This window comes from Lithobates pipiens, unplaced genomic scaffold, assembly GCF_037356315.1.
Source record: "Lithobates pipiens isolate NorthernLeopardFrog02 unplaced genomic scaffold, aLitPip1_a1.2 Scaffold_16, whole genome shotgun sequence".
In the NCBI taxonomy this organism is placed as follows: Eukaryota; Metazoa; Chordata; class Amphibia; order Anura; family Ranidae; genus Lithobates; species Lithobates pipiens.
The window spans coordinates 355,467,258-355,491,212 of NW_027507748.1; the positions used below are offsets into that span (position 1 = coordinate 355,467,258).

The 23,955-nt window shown below is 41.3% G+C and overlaps 1 protein-coding gene across 3 annotated transcripts in view; it reads left to right on the plus strand.

The window, feature by feature from the left end:
* Positions 1-18,853, plus strand: part of CSMD2 (CUB and Sushi multiple domains 2) — a 1,348,498-nt gene extending 1,329,645 nt beyond the window's left edge. For 2 of the 3 annotated variants that reach the window (XM_077481921.1, XM_077481923.1), the window contains 4 exons: positions 1,632-1,719; positions 9,091-9,226; positions 11,195-11,371; positions 15,127-18,853. In XM_077481921.1, the coding sequence (XP_077338047.1) occupies positions 1,632-1,719; positions 9,091-9,226; positions 11,195-11,354 (384 nt within the window). In that variant the 3' untranslated portion in view covers positions 11,355-11,371; positions 15,127-18,853. The remainder of the gene's footprint in view (positions 1-1,631; positions 1,720-9,090; positions 9,227-11,194; positions 11,372-15,126) is intronic. The other variant, XM_077481922.1, reaches the window with a different exon arrangement.
* The last annotated feature ends 5,102 nt before the right edge of the window (positions 18,854-23,955 follow it).

Here is a 23,955-nt window from a genome sequence, read left to right on the forward strand (position 1 = left end):
GGATCTGGTCACATATACAGGTTATATAAAGCAGTCTAAACTAAAAATTCATGGCCAGGCTTAAAGTATCAATAGACTTAACACATACTTGATCTAAACTCCCTATGAAGGAGAGAAGATGAGAGCATAAGGGACAGTCTTTGCCATACAATGCTTAACTTTGCTATATGAAGGCTTATCTTATCAACTTCAATCCAATGACAATGGTGGCCTGATCCAGTCAAAAACCCAAAAGAACAATTTATTAAATCATCCTATTGGTCCTTACAGTATATTCATGCTTTTTTGGTTAAGCGGATAGAACTGTTATGGGTTTAAAGAACAGGAATTCACAAGGACAATGCATTTCTATCAGGATCAATAGGTATTTTCTGCAATTGCAGAAAATGTACTTAGCGTAAAAATAGAAAGCTAATACAGATAACATATCAAGGGACTGTTAAGGGGCAGTATATTTTTGTTCTTGGGTTTAGATATCCTTTAAGTTCTCTTAGCTTGGAAAAAAAGTATAATTTGCATAATAAATATTGTAATTCACCTCCAGTATTTTTAAAACTGTCAGCGTAATCAGACATGCAGGTTATTGCCTCATATGGCCATTGACTGCTGAATGCACAAAAAAGTACAGAAAAAAGTAGAGACAGATGATGGAATGCTAAGGACAGTCCTCATTGTCATTGTAACACACTAAAGATATGAATGCTTGGGTTAGACACTGAGCTATCCTGAATATAAATGAAGGCTATGGATCTAATTGTCTCTTAGCTGTACAGAAGATAGGGAAAGGACAAGCGCCTCTTATCTGCTGTCACATGCTATATTTCAGTACTGTTAATTCTACAGATTTCATGTCTAAAACACGACATGTGCAATCCAATGATAACTGCATTTTAAAACCAGATAACCACCTAGCTTTAACCATTCAAACTAAATCTCTTTTCACATTTCCATTTATTGCATTTCCATTTTGTGATAAAACCATGATGTGACAGGACAATGACAGCTATGCAGAGGATCAAAGCACATGATCAAAAATGGAACTTCATTTATTTATTTTTTTCAAAAATAAGTGCATAAAGATGTAGCAGATATTTTACTAAAGCAACCCCAACTGCAACCCCAACTGCAATTATAAATCTATTGGTTAATGAATGTGTTTTCATTGCAACAGCTGGGTGCAACCATGTTCAGGTTCAGGTGGTTTATGACAAACAAATATATAACCATAAAATGTACCTTTCACATTAATTTAACACCATCGAGAAGGTTTAGCTTTGTCTTTACACAGACCCTTGAGCTGTCTCTTTTGGCTCACTATTGGTCAATGAGGTTGCCCATCATAGTAGTGGGCCAATCAAGAGACACACAATATGGAAAGGGATGAGGCCATTTAGATTTGCATAAGAGAACACCACAGATTTCAGGGCCTCTGAGATGAACCAGCCTACAGGCATTTAAAAGTGGCTGCTTTTCCAACACAGTTTCTGTTTGACAACATTGACAAGAGTACCATGGTTTAGTTCATAGAAAAACTATTTTTAAAAAGTAGTTTATGTGCTTGGCTTACTTTAGCAATAGGTTTCAAGATAATGTTCATGTACAAACATGATTTTCTTTACTTTAAACTATAGATCTCTTCTGAAACTGCCGGAGGAACGTACATCTACCAAGGATTTGTGCGTGGAAAAGGATTTGGCCAGTTTGGATTCCAGAGAATAGGTAAACCTTGCTGGCTTAACTGGCTTTCACCATTGTATGTCAGGATAAAGGGATAAATGCTACACAAGTGAAGTTAGTTGGTAGTAAGAAATATACCTGTATGTAGAATGGGTTAATCCATGTGCTGTTTGCTTTATATCACTAAAATAAGGTGAATCTGCTTCTTTCTAAGGATATGTTGTGTAAATCTGCATTGCCATTTTAATGAAAAACGAAGGGTTGCAATCCATCTGTAATAGATTTATCTGATGTATCATAACTGAGACAACTATGGGGGATGGGATCCCCTGCTAACTTTATTGTGATGTTTCCCTTTCACATATTTTGTGGTTGCAGAGTAGTAGCTGTACCATACTAAATTCCATAATCCAAAAGAAGGCCAGTCACAGAGTTAGCTTCAGTGAAGACAGAGCTTCTGTCTTGGGGAAGCCAAAGGAGGCATGGCAAACAATTTCAGAAGTGCAATGTCAGTATTTGTATTTAGTTTGTATGTTTGCTGTCAGCCTACGGTATATAGTCTGCATAAGAATAGAGTGTTAAAGGGAGCCATTTCTTTTCATGATAGAATGATTTACAGATAAAGCAACTATAACTTTGGGGTAGCTTATTTTTATTTATTTTTTATAAAGTTTTTATTGAAGATATGAAAGACATAACAGATGAGAGCATAAACACAGGCGAAGCAGCTGTGATATACATATGGATGAAACAATATATCCGTTCAAGATAGAATACATGGAATCAAATAAGATTCAGTGTTTCTTCGTTCTTTCAGAGATCAACAGGTGGTATGAAATATAGTCATTTTTATAGTAGATCTTGCACCTAGATTCTGGTGTGGGGATCTAAGACGTTGGGATAGAGGGTTGGGATTAGGGGTGCAATGGGGGGAGGAGGGGGGCATTTGTCAGGGAGGGTGACTAAAGAGTATTTAATTTTTTCTGGTATTATGCTGATGAGAATTGTGGAAGGGGAAACCTGGAGTGTTACTTGTTCTGTCTCCCCGCCACAGCTCCAGAGGCTATTTCAGGTCAGAGTTTGTTTGTATTCATCCGTCGTGATGAAATGTATCCAGCAAGACCAATGTTTGCTAAATTTGGAGTGTCTTTTGCTTGATGTACTAGTTCCTCTATTTCCACGTTTTTTTGTATTCGTCTAAACCCATCTTCGCTGTATTTACCATATGTATGGCAAGTGAGCAAAGGTAAGCTTTTTTTGGGGTCGAAGAGTAGTGTAGCAAAAATTGCGCTGGTGAGTAATCAAGGGTGTAAGTGGTTATCTGGTTTCTAAGTCCCACCTCACATCTCTAACAGTTTGAGGAAAGCGAAGGATAGATTTTGTGTAACCTAAGAGGGGTTTCATACCATCTTGAGAATATTTTGAATGCATTCTCTTGTGCATACACATTAACTGTTCCTTTGTGTATACATGTATATATATTTTCCCAGTCTTGGTCCAATAGATCGATTGATAGTTCTAGTTCCCTCTTATGGCTGGCCCAGTTAGATTTGGAATTTTGGTCTGTGAATAGAATAGCGTTTGTATAGGAAATTAAGTGACAATGGGGGTAAGTTTTCAAGCACATTCAAAGGGGGTGATTGTCTTGACCAGTCAGGTCGTGGTTTTGGTTTGTCAAGAAAGTTTCTGATTTGTACGTATGTCCAAAAAGGAAATGTGCCATTTGTCATCAGTATAACTAGTTTGGATTGGGGAATGAGGTGGCCTTTTTCTAAGAAATGTTCTGCTCGAACTGTGTGGTGTGGCCATGATTCTGTTAGAAAGGATATGGAGTTTCCCAGTTTCCCAGTGAAAAGTCTGGGTTGTGACACAGTGGAATCATGGGGCCTAGTGGCGAGGATATTTTATGTTTGTGGCAAGTTTTGAGGAAGGAAATTAACGTCAGGTGAATGAGTGGGTGATCTTTGCAGTTCAGAGGGGTGTGTTTTGTGGCTATGCACGGGATTTGGAACAGCAGGAGAGAAGACATGTGTTGTTCCAGCTGAACCCAAGTTTTAACCTTGGAGTGAATGTTCCAGTCGATAATTTTGGCCAGATGGCAAGCTTGGTGGTATTTTTGTAGGTCTAGGAGACCTATGCCTCCTTTGAGTTTAGGGATGGTAAGTCTGGAATAGCTTAATCATGGACATGATGTGCTCCAAATGAAGTCTGTACATGCTTTCTGGTATGTTGAAAAGAATGTGGTTGGAAGTTTTATCAGGACAGTTTGTAATAGGTATAGAATTCTGGGTAGAATGGTAATTTTAATGATAGCGGCTCTGCCAAACCAAGAAAAAAGTCCAGTTGACCACAAGTTCAGATCCCCTAATATATTGTGTATTAGTGATAGGTAGTTAGTGGAGTAAAGGTCTGTGAGGGAGGCTGGTAGTTGGATGCCTAGATATGTGATCGCATGTTTATTCCACTTAAACTGGAAATTGAATTGGCATTGTTGGCAGGTGTCTAAGGGTAAAGTGATATTTAGGGCATTTAATTTTGTAAAATTTATTTGTAGGTTGGTTAGAGCTTTGAAGGTGTTAAAGTCTTTAACCCCTTCCCGACCAGCCGCCGCAGTTGTACTGTAGCAGGTTGGCTCCCCTGGGCAAAATGACGTTACCGCATGATCGTGCAATTGTCAGTTAAAGCAACGCAGCAGCAAAATTGTCCGGGGCCAAAGTGGTTAAGTAAGTTTGGGATTGTCGCAAATGGTTCAGTAAGGAAGAGTAGGATGTCGTCTGCAAAGGCAGCTAGTTTGTAGGTATGTTGACCTGTTACGATTCCATTGATGTCTGGATTCGCTCTATTGTGTCTTAGTAGTGGTTAAAGCATTCGGTAGGAAAGGTAGTGGATAATAGCATTCGGTAGGAAAGACTAATGGACTTTAATGCTTCCATCATGTAGTCCCAAACCACTCTATCAAATGCCTTCTCTGCATCGAGGGAAAGAAGAAACCCTTGGCAGTGATTAGTTGTGAGCCAGTGGTGGATGTTAATGGCCTTGAGTGTGTTGTCTCTTGCTTCCCTACTTGGAATAAAACCAACCTGGTCAAGACCGACCAGCTGGGGAAGCAAAGGGAGAAGTTGATTGGCTAGCATTTTGGCAAACCACTTAAGGTCCACATTCAGTAACGAGATTGGTCTATAGTTGGTCACCAGGGAGAAATCTGGTTTCAGAATTACCGCTATGTGGGCTGTCAATAAGTCCCATGGGGGCTCGGACGGTGATGCGAAGGAGTTAAAAGCTGAGATAAAGAAGGGGGTGAGGAATTCTGAGTAGGTCTTATAATCACCTTAGCGAATGTATATGCACCAAATACCTGCCAGGTTACCTTCTTTCATGACATAACTAAAGCGCTTACTATATGTCAAGAAGGCACCCTTATCCCAGGAGGGGATTTTAATGTCTCCCTGAACCCTCTCCAAGACACCTCTAATGGCACATCCTCTCTCTCCTATGCCGCTCTACGATCCATTCAATCTCAACTACGAGACCTGTTGCTCCACGACTCTTGGCACACGTTAAACCCCAATGGCACCTTCTTTTCAACCCCACAGTAAACGGAAGATCGGTAATCATTTTTTTTTCTTCTCACGCTGACAGCGTGAGGAGAAAAAAAAGCCGATCACCAGCTTCTGTTGAAGAGATATCAGTTCTGAAGAGGAAAAGGCAAAGCTGCCTCATATGTGCCCACCAGTACCATCTGCCAGTGCCACCTGCCAGTGCCATGAATCAGTGCCCACAGCACCACAAATCAGCACCCACCAGTACAAGTGCCAACAACCAGTGTCACCTATCAGTGCCCACGAGTGCCACCTATCAGTGGTGCCAATCAGTGCCTCATCAGTGTCACCTACCAGTATAGATCAGTGCCTATCACTGCCACCCATCAGTGCCCATCACTTCCACCCATCAGTGCCCATCAGTGCCAGCTATCAGTGTCACCTATTAGTGCCCTTCAGTGGCACCTATCAGTGCCCACCAGTGTCACCTCATTAGTGCCCACCAGTGCCGCCTATTAGTGCCCATCATTGCCACCTTATCAGTGCCCATCAGTGCTGCCTTATCAGTGCCCATCAATGCAGCCTATCAGCGCCCATCAGTGCAGCCTATCAGTGCCCATCAGTGTAGCCTCATCAGTGTACATCAATGAAGGAGAAAAATTACATGTTTGCAGAATTTATTAACAAAATCTAAAACGTTTTTTCATTTTTGCAAAAAAAAATTGATCTTTTTTCATTTTTTTAACAAAAAATAAAAAACCCAGAGGTGATCAAATACCACCAAAAGAAAGCTCTATTTGTGGGAAAAAAATTATAAAAATGTTATTTGGGTACAGTCTTGTAAGACCACGCAATTGTCATTCAAAGAGTTATAGCGCTAAAAGCTGAAAATTGGTCTGGGTAAGAGGGGGGTATAGGTCCCCAGTAAGCAAGTGGATAAAACATGAACAGAAAAATTTGTGAACACCTTAACAGGATAACAAGTATGGATTAGAAGGTACCCTGTTGAGACCTATAGCTTTTATAGTTTGCATCGTCAGAACATTGTCAGGGAGAGTTCATAGCATAGGAGCATATTAAGTATGGGGGGGGTGGGTTTAGGGTGGGTTCCGTCATTTGCTGGAAGGAATGTTCTATTGGTGAACTACTGCAACTGGGTAGTCTAAGGTTTTTAGAGAGTGTGATCAGTCCGAAGTATGGCAAGAGCACCAATTTGTAGTGTTATTGGTGACGCCGTATAGCTGATCACCCTGTTGTGGCGTTACCCCCGCTGAGGGGTGTTGGTTGGCTAATGTTCTGACCATGTGATGACATGCTCTTGAAAATGCCGGGTTACCCAGCCGGAGGGCAAGGTATTTCAAAGTATTTGATTTATTCATTAAGTAGTTGTTGTTTACTGAAGCTAATATCTAGACCTTGTATATTCAATAAGACAATGTCCTTTCACATTCTAGAAGCTGCTAACGGTTGGGTAGTTAGGGGTTACATCTCTGTTGCACGTAGGGAGCCATGCGTAGTAGATCACATGTATATTGCTGGCATTCGAAATGTTTTAAACATATTGCTACCGCTTGATAAAGTTTAGGTGGAGGACAGACAGTGGCATTAGGTGGTGCCCCAGGGCAGGCCAGGCACCCAGACCAATATAACTTGGGATGCAATTCAGAGACTCTTGTAGCCTAAATGCAGAACAATATATATAGTTACCAGCATTACAGTGAGAGTCACATGCATTTAGAGATTGAGGATGTGTATTACCACATTACCTATTTATGGTGGGTGTATAAGTGGCATATGTTATGTTCTAGAAATCAGCTTAACAAATAATAGCTTTACTGACTACTGCCAGCTCAGTGTGCAGGGCTGCAGTAGTATGTTGTCTAGAGGGACGCTTGTCTTAAAATGGTTGTCCTACTGCTTGTCCCCACTGTGGAACACAATGAGTATTGCATAGTAGGAGGTATATTTTGAAGTGCATAGATCTAGAGAGTTCATCCTCCCATGGGAGGAGGTAAGTCAGCTGATAACTCTAGGTTACTTGGGGTTCAAGCTGTTGAGACCTGTTGATTAAAATGTTAGTCACTTACTTATAGGTTACTGTGTCTGTTTCTGGCGTCTTCTCAGAGGCATAGCGGTGTTACACCCAAGAAATGCTGCAAGTCTTAGCAGTTTTAGATGTGGACAGTACTTGTAGGATGTAAAGGCAGGTGGAGGTGGTAGACTTATTACTGGCCTAAGATCCTTCAAGTGTAGGCATACATGGTTCAATAGGTAGAAAGGAACCTGGATAAGGGGTGGTCATTGTAAGCCACCCCTTCATGAGTGCATAATGGTGAGCAGTTGCTTGGGGAGAGAATAGCTGATCTCTCAGGTGTATAGTGTATATGGGGTATGAGGGAATGAAGTGGGGGCTATGCTGGGAATTGATACCAACTTGCTGCTGTTGTAGCTCCATACAGTGTGCTGCATTATAGGAGGTTGTGGTTGGAATTCAGCTCCATCTTAGCAGGTAAGACTGTAGTCATACGTTTTGTCGCTTTCAGGCCCAGCAGTGTACCAATCAGGGAAATGAGGAAAAATAAGAAGTTATGTGTACTTATCTGTCCTGGGTGCATAGCGCGGAGGTCAGTTTAGTAGTCCCGGTGTGCTCTGTGAGGCAGGGGAGCTTTCATGGGGCTCGGGTGCTGGCGTTGTGCCATCAGGACTGGGATGGGTCTTGTGCCCGAACGGCAAGCAGTGTCTCTGGTGTCGCACATCCTGTGCTTCCATCAGCTCCTCACTAGCCACATGTTGTTTCAGGCTTGGGGTGTTGAAGTCCACATACCAATTTGGGACTTTGACAGTTGGGATGTTGAATGTTTGGCAGAAGGCATCTAATTCTTCTGGGACCCTCAGTATGGCTGTGTGGCCTTGGTGGGTAGCTGACAGGCAAAACGGTTTGGAGGATGCCCTGGAGGGGATGCAAGTCTTTGCAGTGCTTGAGAGTGATGGCCAAGGGATCTGGGTAGATGTGTACTTCATGCCCCTCATGAGACAGTTGTGTCCTGTTGCGGGCTTTCTGGAGGATTTCTTCCTTAAACTTGAAGTCGGCCAGGCAGCATACGATGGCCCGTGGGGGGTCTGTGTCTCTGCCTCGTGCTCTGAGGGCCCTGTGTATGCGCTCCAAGTTGATGTATGTCTGTGGGAGCTTGTCGAGGAGGTGGTTGAATAGGCCTGTTACTGTGGGGAGACTCTGTTCAGGCTGAACTGTCTCGGGGAGGTCTCTCACCCTCAAGTTGTGTCACCTCCCTTGGTTGTCCAGGTCCTTGACATGCCGCTGGAGGTCTTGGAGCTGCAGGGTGTGTGTGCCCACAGTGTGGTGAATGCTCCATGTTGCTGTTTGTTGGTGTGCAGTGGTGCGTTCCACTTCATGTACTCTGCCCGCTATTGACTGGATTTCATGGTGGAGTTCAGTAATGGCCGCAGACAGAGTGTCCTTTATGTCAGCCGCTATCGTGCGGAGATCATGTAGGTTCGGCTGCTGGCTAGATTATCGTTCAGCAGCAACTCATGAACGATGAAATGCCCAAATTTAAAGCCCATATCCAGGAAAATCTGTGTTTAAGGAGCAATTGGCAATTGCATCAGGTGGAAGATGCTGTGCCAACACTTGTGCTTCTCTCCATGCAATAGGGCCCTAGGTTAGCTCAAAGTATGTACCTGCATTTTCTTTTATGAAGAATGTTTAAATTATATGTACTAACAGGTTTACTTGCATAACTTTTAACTCTTCTCCATAAAAGCAGATTGTAACCTGTGCTTAGTAAATGTTTTTTGTTTTTTTTTTTGGTTTTTAATGTTGTTGACATGTCTCTATGTCTTTTTGTTGTTATAGATAGAAGATTACTAGAGACCAATCCTGACACAATAGGACACTTTCCATCAAACAGCAGCTCAGTGGCCGCTGCTATTCTTGTGCCTTTTATAGCTCTCATTATTGCTGGTTTTGTCCTATATCTCTACAAACACAGGTATTTTGATTGTGCACCAAAAAAAAGTATTGTAGATTACTAGGTCAATATAAGATAACTGCAGTGAATTAGTGCCTTGATCTTTTGGTAAGGTAGAAATGTACCTAGATTCAAAAATGCTTGGGAAAATCATAGATCTATACTATAAAAAGCATACATTAATAAAAAGTAGGGCAGATGCGATGGGCCACTTGGTAGTTTTTTACCATCACTCTTCTATGTTTCTATATTTTCTAATATAGTATTCATATTTTAAAAACAGAAAAAAACAACCACTACCACTGACTTTAGCTTTATTAGGGAAATATATGTAAAGTAAACAGCTAACTCTGGTCCGCAAATGCCTGCATCAATTGAAAGTACAAATACATTTAAATTACAAAGGCTCCTGCATGACATTCTAAACTGTGACATTTACAAGCCTCAAAATATTATCCATTCATGACTGTCTCTCACACACTTACCCTGCCAGATACTAGTGCTCACAGCAGCAGGGTTTCAGCAATAGTCAGTGCTGTCAATCCACAAAGCTATGGGCAAGACTAATGCCCTGTACACACGGTCGGCCATTCCAACAACAACATTTTGGCCCAAACTTGTCTTTCATACACACGACAAATACAGACAAAGTTGTCCGAAAATCCAAATTGTTCTGAACGCGGTGACGTACAACACGTACGGACTATAAAGAGGCCAGTAGCTAATAGCTTTTGTCTCGTCATTTATTCTGAGCATACGTGGCACTTTGTGCGTCGGAATTGTCAGAATTGTCTACACACGATTGGAATTTAAACGATCGGATTTTGTTGTCGAAAAATTTTAGATCCTGATCTCAAACTTTGTCTGTCAGAAATTCAGACAGAAAAAGTCAGATGGAGCCCGCACATGATCGCAATTTCCAACAAGATAGTCCAATCGCACATTTTCCATCGGAAAGTCCGACTGTGTGCACGGGGTATAAGTGTGGCTAGGTGCTGATTGACAAGCTTTCAGTAATTACATTACTGATAGTCATGTTCTGTGCAACATTTTCTTATTACACTGTAGTGCAAGCAGACACACCCTAAATGAGAGCAGCAACACTGCTCAGAATTCAGGAACAGTGCAGCATTGTTGCTACACCACCGCAGGAAGCTGCATTAGGCAAACTTCCTCTTCACTGGCAGACTCAAGAGGTGCTTGTGGAACTTTGCAAGTGGACTAAAAAATGAAAAGCAGCAGCAAATATTTTTCAAAGGAAGTCCATAGTTCTACTTTAAGATTTCTAAATTTCAAGAGTTAGGATTCTACATTCATGAATGCCCCATTTCCGCTGTAAACCAAGTTTAAATAAAAAATCATTAACACACTATGGGGTAGTTTTACTAAAATTGGAGAGTGCAAAATCTGGGGCAGCTGTGCATATAAAACAATCAGCAATTGAAATAGTTGAAGTTAGAAGCTGATTGGCTACCATGCACAGCTACACCAGATTTTGCACTCTCCAATGTTAATAAATCAACCCAGATGAGTTTCCTCATTGTTAATGAAAACCATTATGTGCAAATTCCAGAAAAATAACTTAAAGATAAAGTGAAATGGCTCACCTATTGTATATGAAATTGTGGCATTAATATAAAAATAAAAGCAAAGTAGAGGAGGTGTTGGTTGTGTCAGAAAATTAGATTACAACTATATCTACAACAGCACTCTCCTGCTTGACTGTTTCCACTCTCTACATATCTGGAAAGAATCTGTGGTGTTTAAAAGGGCCTGCCATATCACACCTCCTAGTTTTCTACTTTTCTCAACAGAAGCACGAGTTTGCCTTTTAAGCCCAAGTGCCCTAAATCACCTTTATCTCAGTAAACTTTAACTGATGTAAAAAGTTTGAATGTATTTATCTGTTATTGGTACAATAAACTCAGATATAGACCTTAGTGAAGCTGTTTACGTTGGTTTAATTGACTAATTTGATGTTTGTCTCAGCAGAAGACCGAAGGTTCCATTTAATGGCTTTGCCGGACATGAGAATACAAATGGCCGGGCCACATTTGAGAACCCAATGTATGAACGGAATGTACAACCCACAGAAATAGTGGCGAATGAGACTGAGTTCACTGTAAGCACAGTGTGCACGGCTGTATAGCACCTGCCCTTCATCAGGTAGGCACATATAAAGGTGTATAGTGGTTATGAACATATTGAGAGGGATTTACTAAAAACTGGTACACTTAGAATCGAGTGCAGCTGTCCATGGAAGCCAATCAGCTTCTATCTTCAGCTTGTTTAATTAAGCTTTGGCAATAAAACCTGGAACCTGCTTGGTTTCAATACAAAATTGCCCCAGAATTTGCACCCCCTAGTTTTAGTAAATAACCCCCCACTGAATGGTAGTAATAAGTACAGTACATACATTAGCATCAACATGGGACATATGACATATATTAGATTATAAAGTGGCTGGGCTTACTTTTGCTGTTTTGCATGAGGAATACAAAAACGCCAGAACACCAGCACCTCCTCACACACCCTGTGGTGTCACATGTAGGACAGGATGCAAAATTAAAACAGAACAGGATGGAGTTGCAGGTGTTCTAGAGACATAAGGCAGTCAGTCCAGTCACTGCTCAGTGTGGGGCAGGCAAGGAATTGCTCTCCTCAGACTCTGTAGTCAAAAGGCTGTACAGGCAGGTAAAGATCTGTTAGTGTGGTCATTGCATTTGTTTTTCTAATGTGGTCATTGTTAACCATAGAGCAGGATTAAGAGAGAGAGGAAAGAGAGGGAGGGAGAGAGAGAGGAAAGAGAGAGGGGGAGAGAGAGAGGAAAGAGAGAGGGGGAGAGAGAGAGGAAAGAGAGAGGGGGAGAGAGAGAGGAAAGAGAGAGGGGAGAGAGAGAGGAAAGTGAGAGAGAGGGGAGAGGGAGGGAGAGGGAGAGGAAAGAGAGAGAGAGGGGGGAGGGAGGGAGAGAGAAGAAAGAGAGAGAGAGAGGGGAGAGGGAGGGAGTGAGAAGAAAGAGAGAGAGGGAGAGAGAGAGGAAAGAGAGAGGGGAGAGAGAGGGGGAGAGAGAGAGGAAAGAGAGAGGGGAGAGGGAGGGAGAGAGAGAGAGGAAAGAGAGAGAGAGGGGAGAGGGAGGGAGAGAGAAGAAAGAGAGAGGGGGAGAGAGAGAGGAAAGAGAGAGGGGAGAGAGGGGAGATGGTGGGAGAGAGAGGAAAGAGAGAGAGGGAGAGAGAGCGGAAAGGGAAAGTGAGAGTGAGGAGAAAGAAGAAAGAGAGAGAGGGGGAGAGAGATGGGGGAGAGAGAGGGGAAAGGGAGATAGAGGAGAGAGAATAAGGGAGATAGAGGAAAGCGAGAGAGAGGGGAATGAGAGAGAGAGGAAATAGAGAGAGGGGAGAGAGAGGGGAAATAGAGAGGCGAGAGAGAGAGAAGAGAGAGGGAAAGAGAGAGGGAGAGAGAGGAGAGAGAGAGAGAGAGAGAGAGAAAGAGGCATAGATGAAAGAGAGAGAGGAAAGAGAGAGGAGTGAGAAAGAGAGGAAGAGAGAAAGAGAGAGGGAGAGGAAAGAGAGAGAGTAAAGAGAGAGAGAGGGGAGAGAGATAGGAAATAGAGAGGCGAGAGAGAGGGAGAAGAGAGGGGGAGAGAGAGGGCAGAAAGAGACCGAGAGGGAGAGGAAAGAGGGATAGATGAAAGAGAGAGAGGATTGAGAAAGAGAGGAAGAGAGAGAGAGAGGAAAGAGAGAGAGAGGGAGGAGAGAGAGTAAAGAGAGAGGGAGAGGAGAGAGATAGGAAATAGAGAGGCGAGAGAGAGAGAGAGAGAAGAGAGGGGGAGAGAGAGCGAGAGGGAGAGGAAAGAGGGATAGATGAAAGAGAGAGAGGATTGAGAAAGAGAGGAAGAGAGAGAGGAAAGAGAGAGAGCAAGCAATATTTTGTAGTTTTTACTATAAAAAATATCCCTAAAAATATATTTAAAAAAATGTCTTCCTCAGTTTATGCCAATATGCATTATTCTACATATTTTTGTTAAAAAAATAAATAAATTGCAATAAGCATATATTGATTATCCCAGTGATCTCTGTCATGTTCTAGTTTGGTCTAGATTGGTTTGCGCAAAAGTTATCGCATCTACAAAATAGGGGATAGATTTATGGCATTTTTATTATTATTTTTTTGTATTAGTAATGGCGGTGACATTGCGGCAGACAGATCGGACACTTTTACTTTTGACACTATTTTGGAACCATTGACATTTATACAGAGACCAGTGCTATAAAAATGCACTGATTACTGTGTAAATACCACTGGCAGGGAAAGGGTTAAACACTAGGGGGAGATCAAGGGGTTAACTGTGTTCGCTCAGTGTGTGATATTTATACTGAAGCCAATTGACCTGTGATCGCTGTTTCCTAAATTGTCCAGTATTTCCACATTCGTGATCAGGTCTGTATTGTTGGTAATCAATAGATCTAGTAACAACTTGTTTCTTGTTGGTGCGTCTACCATCTGACCCATGAAATTGTCCTGCAAGACATTTAGGAACTGGTGAGCCTTAGATGAATGTGTGGTTCCCTCCGCCCAGTCTATGTCTGGATAACTAAAATCCCCCTTTATGATAACACCTTTCATCCTTGCTGCTAATCCAAATTGTGATAGGAGGTCCGTCTCCCTCTCCTCTCTCAGGTTAGGGGGCCTATAGCATACTCCCAGTATTATTTTCCCCTTAGCTTCATCCCTTTGGCGCTCTACCCATAAGGATTCCACCTCCTCCCTAGCTCCCTTATTGATGTCATCGCTCACATTCACTTGTACATTATTCTTGATATATAGGCATACCCCTCACCCATTTTTACCCTCTCTATCCCTGCAATAAAGGGAATACCCTTGAATGTTTGCCAGCCAATCATGAGAGCTGTTGAACCAGGTCTCTGAAATTTCCACAAAATCTAAATCCTCCTCATTCAACAGTCTTTCTAGTTCACCATCTTGATTGCAAAGCTCCTGGCATTGGTGAACATGCCACGTAGTTTAAACCGGTCGCATACTGTCCTCTTATCGGGTGTTCCGAGATTAAAAATAATACTTACTATACTTACCTCGGGTTAATGTGCTTTAGTCAACCTTCCCCTGATGCCCCCAATACTACCCTCTGGAATATGTTCATTGCTGACTATCTCTACCTCTGGACCCCCCCCCCCCCCATCGCCTAGTTTAAAAATCCCTCTAACTTTTTGGCCATCTTCACTCCCAGCAGATCTGCACCCTACTCATTTAGGTGCAATCCATCCCTTCTATAGAACTGGTGACCGACAAAGAGAAGACGGCACAGTTCTCCAGGAACCCAAACCCCCTTCTTACTACACCAGCTCCTCAGCCACTTGTTTACTTTCCTAATCTCCCTCTGCCTTTCTGGTGTGGCTCAAGGTACCTACATTCTACATTGACAGGAGGTAAACTAAGTTCAGGACTCTGCAATATAACAGGCTGGTGTTCATATGACACAGTAATAAATTGACTATGCCTCAAGACGATTCTTCATTTTCGTGAGGCTACATAAATCTGCATTTAGAGTAGAAAAATACTTCAGGACATCAGAATTTTAACACAATGCAATAAGCATTATCGCCTCTTTCTGTGCTCCTTTTTTTTTTTTTTTTTTTTTTTTTTAGAATCTTGCAGTAGGAAATTTTTCACACCAGACCTATTCATATTAGAAAAGTGCTAGCAGCAATGACTACTAACCATACCTACACTCTTAACAGAATTTGTAAGCTCTGCTAGATGTTGCATGTGTGACCTCACCTTTAGAGCATTCTCTTTATTTCTTTTTTCGATAGCTATCTAAAATATTTCAAGGGAATTCAAGTTTTAAAATAAATGTTATATTTTGTCCAGTTGCTTCTCTTATTTGTTGTTTTCTTCCCATATAGTGAACTGGGTTTTCTTGGAGTCTTCATCCTGTCTTTCCTCGCCCTGCAACATCATCAGTGGGCAGCTGTGATCACCACTGCCACTTGTAGCCACTCCATTTTTTGATGACATCCAAACTGTGCTAGGCCGGTGAATTCAGGAAAAAACAGGAGAAGACCCCGTGTTCAAAGATGAAGCAATGTCAGCAGTGGACTGGCAACCTCCCGTGCACCAATCCGCCAGGGCCTCATGCAGCCTTGACAACAAGGTGTCTCAACGCAAGTGGCAGGTCTGCCACCTCAAGAGGTCCTTATCCTCCAGGGACACCGTGCAAGTGCTTTTATAATGAACTTGTATACATGCAACGTTGGTCAGAAGTGGATATAAACAATCCTATATATAAATATACATATTTTTATTCAGCAAAGAACAAGTTCCAAAAAGTGCTTTTCCTCCATTCTTCTCCGCCTGATCCCTGCAGCACATAACAGACTGTGTGGCGTTGGCGGGAAGGGGAGCGCAGCCTTACAACCCAAGCCCCAGGTTGGCGTGGGAGTCTTCAACCAGCCAACACTTGAAGGAGAGCTGTCCAGAAATTTTGCTCTGAAGCTAACCCCCATCTCTTTGGTCTGTGAGCACATACAAAACGTGTACTGACACTCCTTTCTCCAGCTATAGATGAATACATTTTACCAATATAATATTCTGTGTTGCATTATTCAGGAAAAGTTTGGCCGCATTACCTCGAAAAGTCAGAGTTAAATCAGAGGTGTGAGATTGTCATAAGCAATGCATTGCAGGTTCTGTTTATTTTACATTTTATATATGTATGTTAGGAGACTTTTACATTTTAGGGTGCAAACTGCTAGGATAATTATAGAAACCCTCAATAATAGCAGAATGTTATCACAATATAAAAACTCTATGGCACAAGTCCCAGACTTGGGGATGGTGGTAGGGGGGGCATAAATGCTTTTGGTCAGCTCAATAGGTTGAGTGGTTTGGCATCTTGAATGTTCTTTTAACAGCCACTGAAAACCTAGGCTTATCAAGTAGGGCATTGTGACAGCCTGTGGTTCTTTACCTCTTCCTATGACAATGAATGAAATCACTCATTCCTATGAATGTTTTAACAGGCAGTAAGATCACAATGTATTATTCTTAGATTTATTTTTATATTCTACCAAAAATGACCCTGATCTCACTCTAAAGATGCAAATCAAGTTGGTGTAGCAACTTCCTTAAGACATCTATTAATACATTCTATAAAAATTGATTCTAACTAAATAAACAAATAGAATTTATAAAGATACAGGTATATAAAGTTCAATATATACATTTCCACTTTGTTTTAACTGATTGGTGTTACTATATTATTATTCATGATGAAAGCATCAACTACCTCTTCTGTTACTATGTACTGGATTGTTCATAGATTTTTAATTTTCTCAATATTTATATTCCATGGCATCTATTTTGGTTCATTTTGATATGCATTGTTTCCTGTGCAGCAGTATGACTATGGGGTCTGGTAACTAAAAGTGTTTAAAAAAAGTACTGCATGTTGCCAACAAACCCATTCAGATCCTACTATTGATTTTTTAATCTGCCCCAGAAATATAACAGGAAGAAGCTGATTGGTTGGTAAATGCAATGCTGTTCTTCCACTGCCATTTATAAGATCCTTGGTTTGGCAAAACTGAATTCTGCCTAACAAACTATAGGCATCTACACAAAAGCTGATGTGGTCATTCAAAGTCACTGTGTGAGGATTGGATCTTTACTTCACAAGCTGGTTACATTTAAAACATCCTGTTATATGGTATCCACATTATAAAGATAGTTTGGGCTTTAAGTCATCATGCAACAGAATTTCCATTTTGGGTATTTTTTACCTAAGAAGTGTAAGCTACTGTCAAACTGGTCTGGGTATGGACAAATTTAGCTTCTGGTTATGAGTTTGACAGTTGCCTTATGAATGAAAGTGTCTGAAAAAATGATTTTGTATTGTCCTTAGCAACCAGCAACTGACTATTTAATGCTCAAAGTGTGCAAAAAGGTTGCTATTGACAACATATACAATTCTTTCTTTATAAATCCTTCATAAATTAAAAGGCCTAATGTTAATTTCTCTCAGAAAAAGAGAACACCATGTCTTCTTTTAGGAATATATGATGTCCTGAATTCATGTTTATGTCAATACATCTGCATTAAGATGTCTTATTGCCACAAGTATAGACCTATGTGATCCACAGCCCCTGTGTTCCCTGCAATGCATTGCTAACTACACTATACAGTACCACCGTTCCGGTCACAGCCATTTGTTAACTGTTTGGTTAACTGTACGTACTATAGTGTCACAGGGACTTGCTGTACAGGGGATATGTAGCATATTTTATTGCACTTGTTAGGAAAAAGAACATATTAACCAAGTTTGAATGTAGCCCATATCTGTATTTTATTTCGTTATTATGTTAATTATGAAATTTATCATTAGATTTTAAAAAAATTTAACATTACCATTTGTCACATTTGCTTTTTTAGAGGTGGTGTTTCTGCCTGTTTTACATAAATAACAATAATCTTTGAAGCCTCAATATAGTTATTTCCTTCACAAAAGCAAAATCCAGCTTCTGAACCCTTAGTGTAGTAACATTTCATGGGCCTTTCTTGTCCAACCCTCCTCTGCAGCACTACTACAAGTAAAACTCTGTTCCATTGCCCAACCTTGCAGATAAAATGGTTGACTTTGGAAAATATTTTTACAAGCTTGGGCTAATGTTTCATATAAGCTAATGTCAATTGGCAATTGTGCAAACATCACTCAAGTCTATAGCCCCTTGCCTGTAAAAGGCACACTATAACTCATGTGCTCTTAGGTATTTAGCCTTATTAAAATCAAGGCTTATTTTTGTTTGGTTTTTCATGTTTGGAAGGAAAGGCCCTGGTGTTGCTCTATGAAGGGATCTGAAGCAGGGGTTTAGCGGTTATATAGAGTGCAAGTAACGCCTCTAAAAATGAAAAATGACATGGTCATTTAGTGGAATGGGAGTTTATATGCTGCCATCTTTGTTGTGCTTCACAAACCATTAGCAAAAAATATAACCGTTTTAATACATCACCATAAACAGGCAAAAATGCATCATTAAATAACAATGAATATGTTTATCAACATGTTATATTGGTGCTTTAACTCTTTTGCACAACACAGTTAAGCAGATTAAATACGTGGACAGTAAACTGACCCATCTCTGGTTTCGCCCCGGCCGCTCCCAACTCCTACAGTCTGAAATGCAATCATTATCAGGACTAGTTATAGTTCATCGCTCTGCCACTGGCCTCCCCCTTTGCAACCCACAAACTACCCGTGGAAAGGACAAAACAGAATAAATAGACTATTTTGTACAGAGATATATTTTTATGAAGAGAATTTGTACAGTTAAAAACAGAAATAAAAGAAGGCTAAATCAAATTGAATCCTTTATGTCCTATTTGGATTATTGTATCCTATGGTAGTGATGAGCTTTTTTGTAAATGTAAAAATGTACAAATGCCTTGTTTACAGAAGATGACTGTATATATGTAATCTATACACACTCTGGCTTGTCTGCAATATAAACTGTTTAATTTATGTGTCTCTGTATATGAGGCTTCTTTTTTTTTGTTCAATTTGCCTTTTAATTTTCATGATTTTGAAAAGCTATTTTAAATTTTTGGGATTCAAATTAAATCTAAATTTTTGCATTGTCTTGTCTACTGTGACTTCTCTTCTCAGGCAGGAGTGGAATAAATATAGTAATTTTAGTCGCCATGGTATCTGATAGCAGAAATGACCGTTGCTTGAAATAGGTAACCGTGAATGGTATGATTTTCAGATGTACTAATACAACTGGGCACAGATTTATTATTTATGAATATGATTTATGCGGGTGAGGCCACGTAACAGCAGAGAGCCGTAGCCATTCATGGTTAATGGAAAACTCCAGCCAAGATCAAAATTATCAGTAAAAATGTATCAGGTTGTGTGTATGTTTTCTTTTTTAAATATTAGGCTATAGTAGTGGTCATGCTAAAAGCTTTATTTTACCAATTTGCTTTCCACAGTTGAGGACATTTCTGTGATTGTTGATTGTTTCATTGTTAGATAGATTTTCATTGTGTGCGGCAATTCGTTTGTGATCCAAAAAGGGGGTTGTCTCAGACAGTCAATAACACCAGAACATTATGAAAAAAAATATTTCCATTAAACATTACATAAAGAAACATTGAAACATAATTATGTTACATATCGGTGACTGAACTTGCTGCATCTGCAGCTTTAGCATTGCCCTGGAAGTTTGATAAAGGAAATAATAGTAATAATAGTAATAGGAAGCTAAATGATATGCAGATCGGGTGTTTTGATTGCTTGTACAAGTTCCGTCACTTAAAGAACACCTGGACAGTAGAAGCCGAGTGCAAAAAATAAAGGCAACGTTCAAGGACTAGTCACTAGTAATCCCTGTGGGATCCCCGCAACTGATCTTTTTTCACTGCCTTGTTCCACACTGTGTCTCTGTGTGGTGACTGCCAACTTGATAGAGGTGCAGGACTTTACTTTATTTACTTTATTCATGTTAGTGCTGCCCCACTGATGACTGGTCATCCGATATCTGGTAGGGAAATAGGAATGATCAAGAAGCAACAGGAGAGATGGAGGAAGCATAGATTTACTATAGGTCCTCAGGTACAGCTACCTCTTCAGAAGGGAGAACAGTGAGCAGTAAAGTAGACGTTACGAAATCTCACTCTAAATCTCAAGAGGCATCAGTTTCTTAGGCGTGCCTAGGCAGGGCCATCTTAATAGCATCATGTGCCCCTGGGCAAACTAATGCACTGGAGGCCCTACCAGCCTACCCCAATTTATGCACCTACTGTCAAGAATTAAAGTATAAATAGTTGATTTAATGAAATATATATTTTTTAGCTCTTTCAAGAAATTTGATTTTACATAAGAAAACATGCCATAAATCAAAGACTACTGAACAAAAAGGGCACAGTTCTGGGGGTTAGAATGGCACAATACTGAGAGCAGGGGGGGCATAGTACAGAAGGTGCAGGAAGGCACAGTACAGGGGGCAGGAGTGCACAGTACAGGATGGGGGTATTGGAGGCCACAGTAGGGGAGGTAGTAGGGAACAGTAGGGGGGTTAGAGTACACAGTGCGGGGGTTAGTAGAGCACAGTACAAAGGGGTCACAGTATAGGGGGGAAGGACACAGTACAGGGGGGGCATGAGGGCTCAGTACAGCGGGGGTAGGAGAACACAGTACAGACAGGCAGGAGGGCAGGGTATGGGGCGGTCAAGAGGACACCATATGGGGGGTTAGAAGACACAGTACAGGGGGAAGGAGGGCACAGTATAGGGTGGAGCAATATATAACACAGATATTGCCTCTTCAAGCAGAGCAGGCCAGGGATGCTGCTGTCACAGTTCTTACATGTTCTAGCAGGCTGTCACTGGGCTAAATTTACTATTGGAATGTGATTTCTTTACCCTCAACCGTCCTTCCATCCTCAGTTTCCAGTCCTCTTTCAGTACTCTGCAGGGGTTAAGGAAGAATCCCAGAGGAGGAGCATCTTACTACTACCACTGCTAATGTGGGTGGGATGTGTACTGCTCTGATCCCTGCCAGCCCTCCTCTTCCATCATATGTGATCTGAGCAGTAGAACAGCAGGAGCAGAAGACTCCTAAAGAAACCAAGTGGATGTAAAACCAAAATGTTTTTTTTAAGTTAATGCTTGCTTCTTGTACAGTATATGATTTCATGTCATCTGTGCCCAGTCTTGCCATGAAGACTTAATCCAGCTCTGAGCAAGCCTCTTATCTTTTTTCAGTGAGATAAAAACTGACACACAGAGAAATATGAGTCAGTTCTTCCCCCTTGCTGTGAGTGACAGGTGATTTACATATCTCATGCACAAGCCTGAGAGACACATTCTGTGTACTTCAGATCCCCTCCTCCTTTCCTCTCCAGCTCTCCCAGGATTGGCTACTTCACACCTTAGTATGATTGGGCATGCTGAAGTCATGTGGTGACTTTTCTGGATTTTGATTGGATGTTAGTGATCAAAGCAGAAGTTCAGTGTAAGAAATACACAGGAGAAAATGCATGTTGACAAGGGGAGTGTAGAGGTAGGCGAGGAGTCTACTGACATCAGGACTCCACCCACTGAGCTCTGGAAAACAGACCCACCCACAGAATCTGCAGTTTTTCGGGTCTCATAACAGACAGAGGGGAGGCATTTGACAGGTAAGGATACATGCAGGAGGCATGTGTATCCTTATAGATAACCACTATGGCAGTAGTTTAAAACGTATTAGAGTGGGTTTACATCCACTTTAACCACTTTCCGTCCGCGCTATAGCCAAAAGACAGCTGCAGTGTGGTCATAATTTGCAGGGAGGGCATCCATGGACATCCTCCCATGCTTGAGCGGCCTGCATGTCCCCTGCAGGGCGTGCGCGGCACGATTTGTGATCAGCGAGTCTATGAGACTATCAGTGCCCACAGTGTCACCTATCAGTGCCCTCAGTATCACCTATCAGTGCCCACAGTGCCATCTATCAGTGCCCACAGTGTCACCTATCAGTGTCCACAGTGCCACCTATGAATCACCAATCAGTGCGTCATCACCCGTGCTGCCTATCAATACCACCTACCAGTGGCACCTACCAGTGTCCATCAGTGCCACCTATCAGAGCCCATCAGTGACATTTATCAGTGCCACCCATCAGTGACACTCATCAGTGCCATCTTATCAGTGCCCATCAGTGTCATCTTATCTGTGCCTATCAGTGTCGCCTTATCTGTGCCCATCAGTGCCCATCAATGCAGCCCATCAGTGCCCATCAGTGCATCCTCATCAGCAAATATCAATTAAGGACAAAAATTACCCATTTGCAAAATTTTATAACAAACTATGAAACATGTTTTATTTTTATTTTTTTCAAAAATTTCCATCTTTTTTGTTTATTTAGCACAAAATAAAAAGATAATTATTCCTTACAGTAACTCAAGATATTATATAACATCATTGACATTACACCTCACATGCCAAACAATGCATAATAATAGCGCTACAGTGGGATACTTTAAATTTAAGTGGAACTACCTCCCTGTTTATTAATGAACTATGCGAAGATTGGTTCATTTTTTAGGGGCACATTACGTCATCTTATAAAATCACATAAAACTAATCTTCATCCTGGTCAGTTCATCTTATTATCCCCACACCCTTGCCATCCCAAAGCTCTACTGCATTTGCACAGTACAGCTTGACCCAGGACACACTTCCAGTCTGTGTGGACAGTGATTGAGCAGCAGCATGCTGTTAATGTATGCCTTTTTGTAACTATGTTCACAGTGTTAACCTAGTCATACACAGATTTTCTTCTGTTCAGCCCACAGGCCGAAAAAGAGAAAATCATTTTTTCCTGCACCCATGCTAAACAGCGTGGATGGGGCAATGTCCACTGCTGACCATGGCACATGTGGAAATAAAACAGTACCTGCATCCATGCTAAACAGTCACTGTTCAGCAGATAATTTGCAACCCGGCTTAGTTGTTTTTTACATTGACTTATATCGAGCCATGTGGTGCCAATGGGGACACTCATGGCTTAAAGCAGGAATCAGGCAAAATTTGAAACTCCTCTAGCTAGCTTTGTACTCCCTTTACATTGCACTGCCATAAAGCCCTGCAGTTTTCAATGGTGATTGGGATTTTTAATTATACATCAATTTATCCAAATGACTGAGCTGTTGTTCTTTACTTTACTAGTAAAATCCTAACAAATGCACACTGCCCATCAGTAGAGCAAATTATGCTTTATTAGTTCTCCTATGTCAATGTTCAGGTCCAAATGATCATAGAATGTTATACAAATGCAAAGTACTTTATCCTGTAATTGAGTTTATCTCAGCAGCTCTGCATAAGTACAGATTACATTGTTAATATATAGAATAAATAGATCTCAAAAGCAGAGAGTGTGGGAAAAGTGTAACAATGACACGTATATGGTGGGAATGTTTGAAAGTACAGAACTTTTGGCAAGAAGTGATACAACAGATCCAAGAAATTACAGGAGTAGATATGCCTAAAAATCCAGAAACCTATTTATTACATAATACCAAACTGTCAGTACTAGAATCCCTTTAGGACCCAGCACAACTCACCTGACACAGCCTGTGTCTGGGAAACAACAGTGATTGGCCTGCTCACGTTTAAATCACCTGTATCAGCATTCAGTCAGCGCTCGTGTTAGAGTTCACTCGTGTTTGATCCAGCTGATATTTGCTCTGTGACTTTCGTGTTTGACCCGGCTTGTTTGACCCTCCGTACTTGCTTCTGATTCTGTACCGTTTGGATTCTGATCTACCTGTGTATGACCCAGCTTGCCTAGACTACGCTTTGCCTGATTCTACTAGTACCCTCATCTGCAGCAGTGAACCACAAGGTCCAGCAATCATCTATCCTCATCTACAGCAGTGAACTACAAGGTCCAGCAATCATCTATCCTCACCTACAGCAGTGAACTACAAGGTCCAGCAATCATCTACCTTCGTCTGCAGCGGTGTACTACAAGTCTCAGCTGACCTGCTCTGCTTAGACCTGCTCATGGTATGTGCTTTGAACTCTTTGTATAATCAGCACACCTGAACTGTTACTTGTTATCTGCACCTAGCCTGACATTAACACGAGCCAATACATAAAGGGAAACCTATCATGAATCCTGAACAGGCTCAGTTGTTTGCACAAGAACTTTGCTGTTTATCACATCAAGTTCAGGAAATGGCCACAGAGCT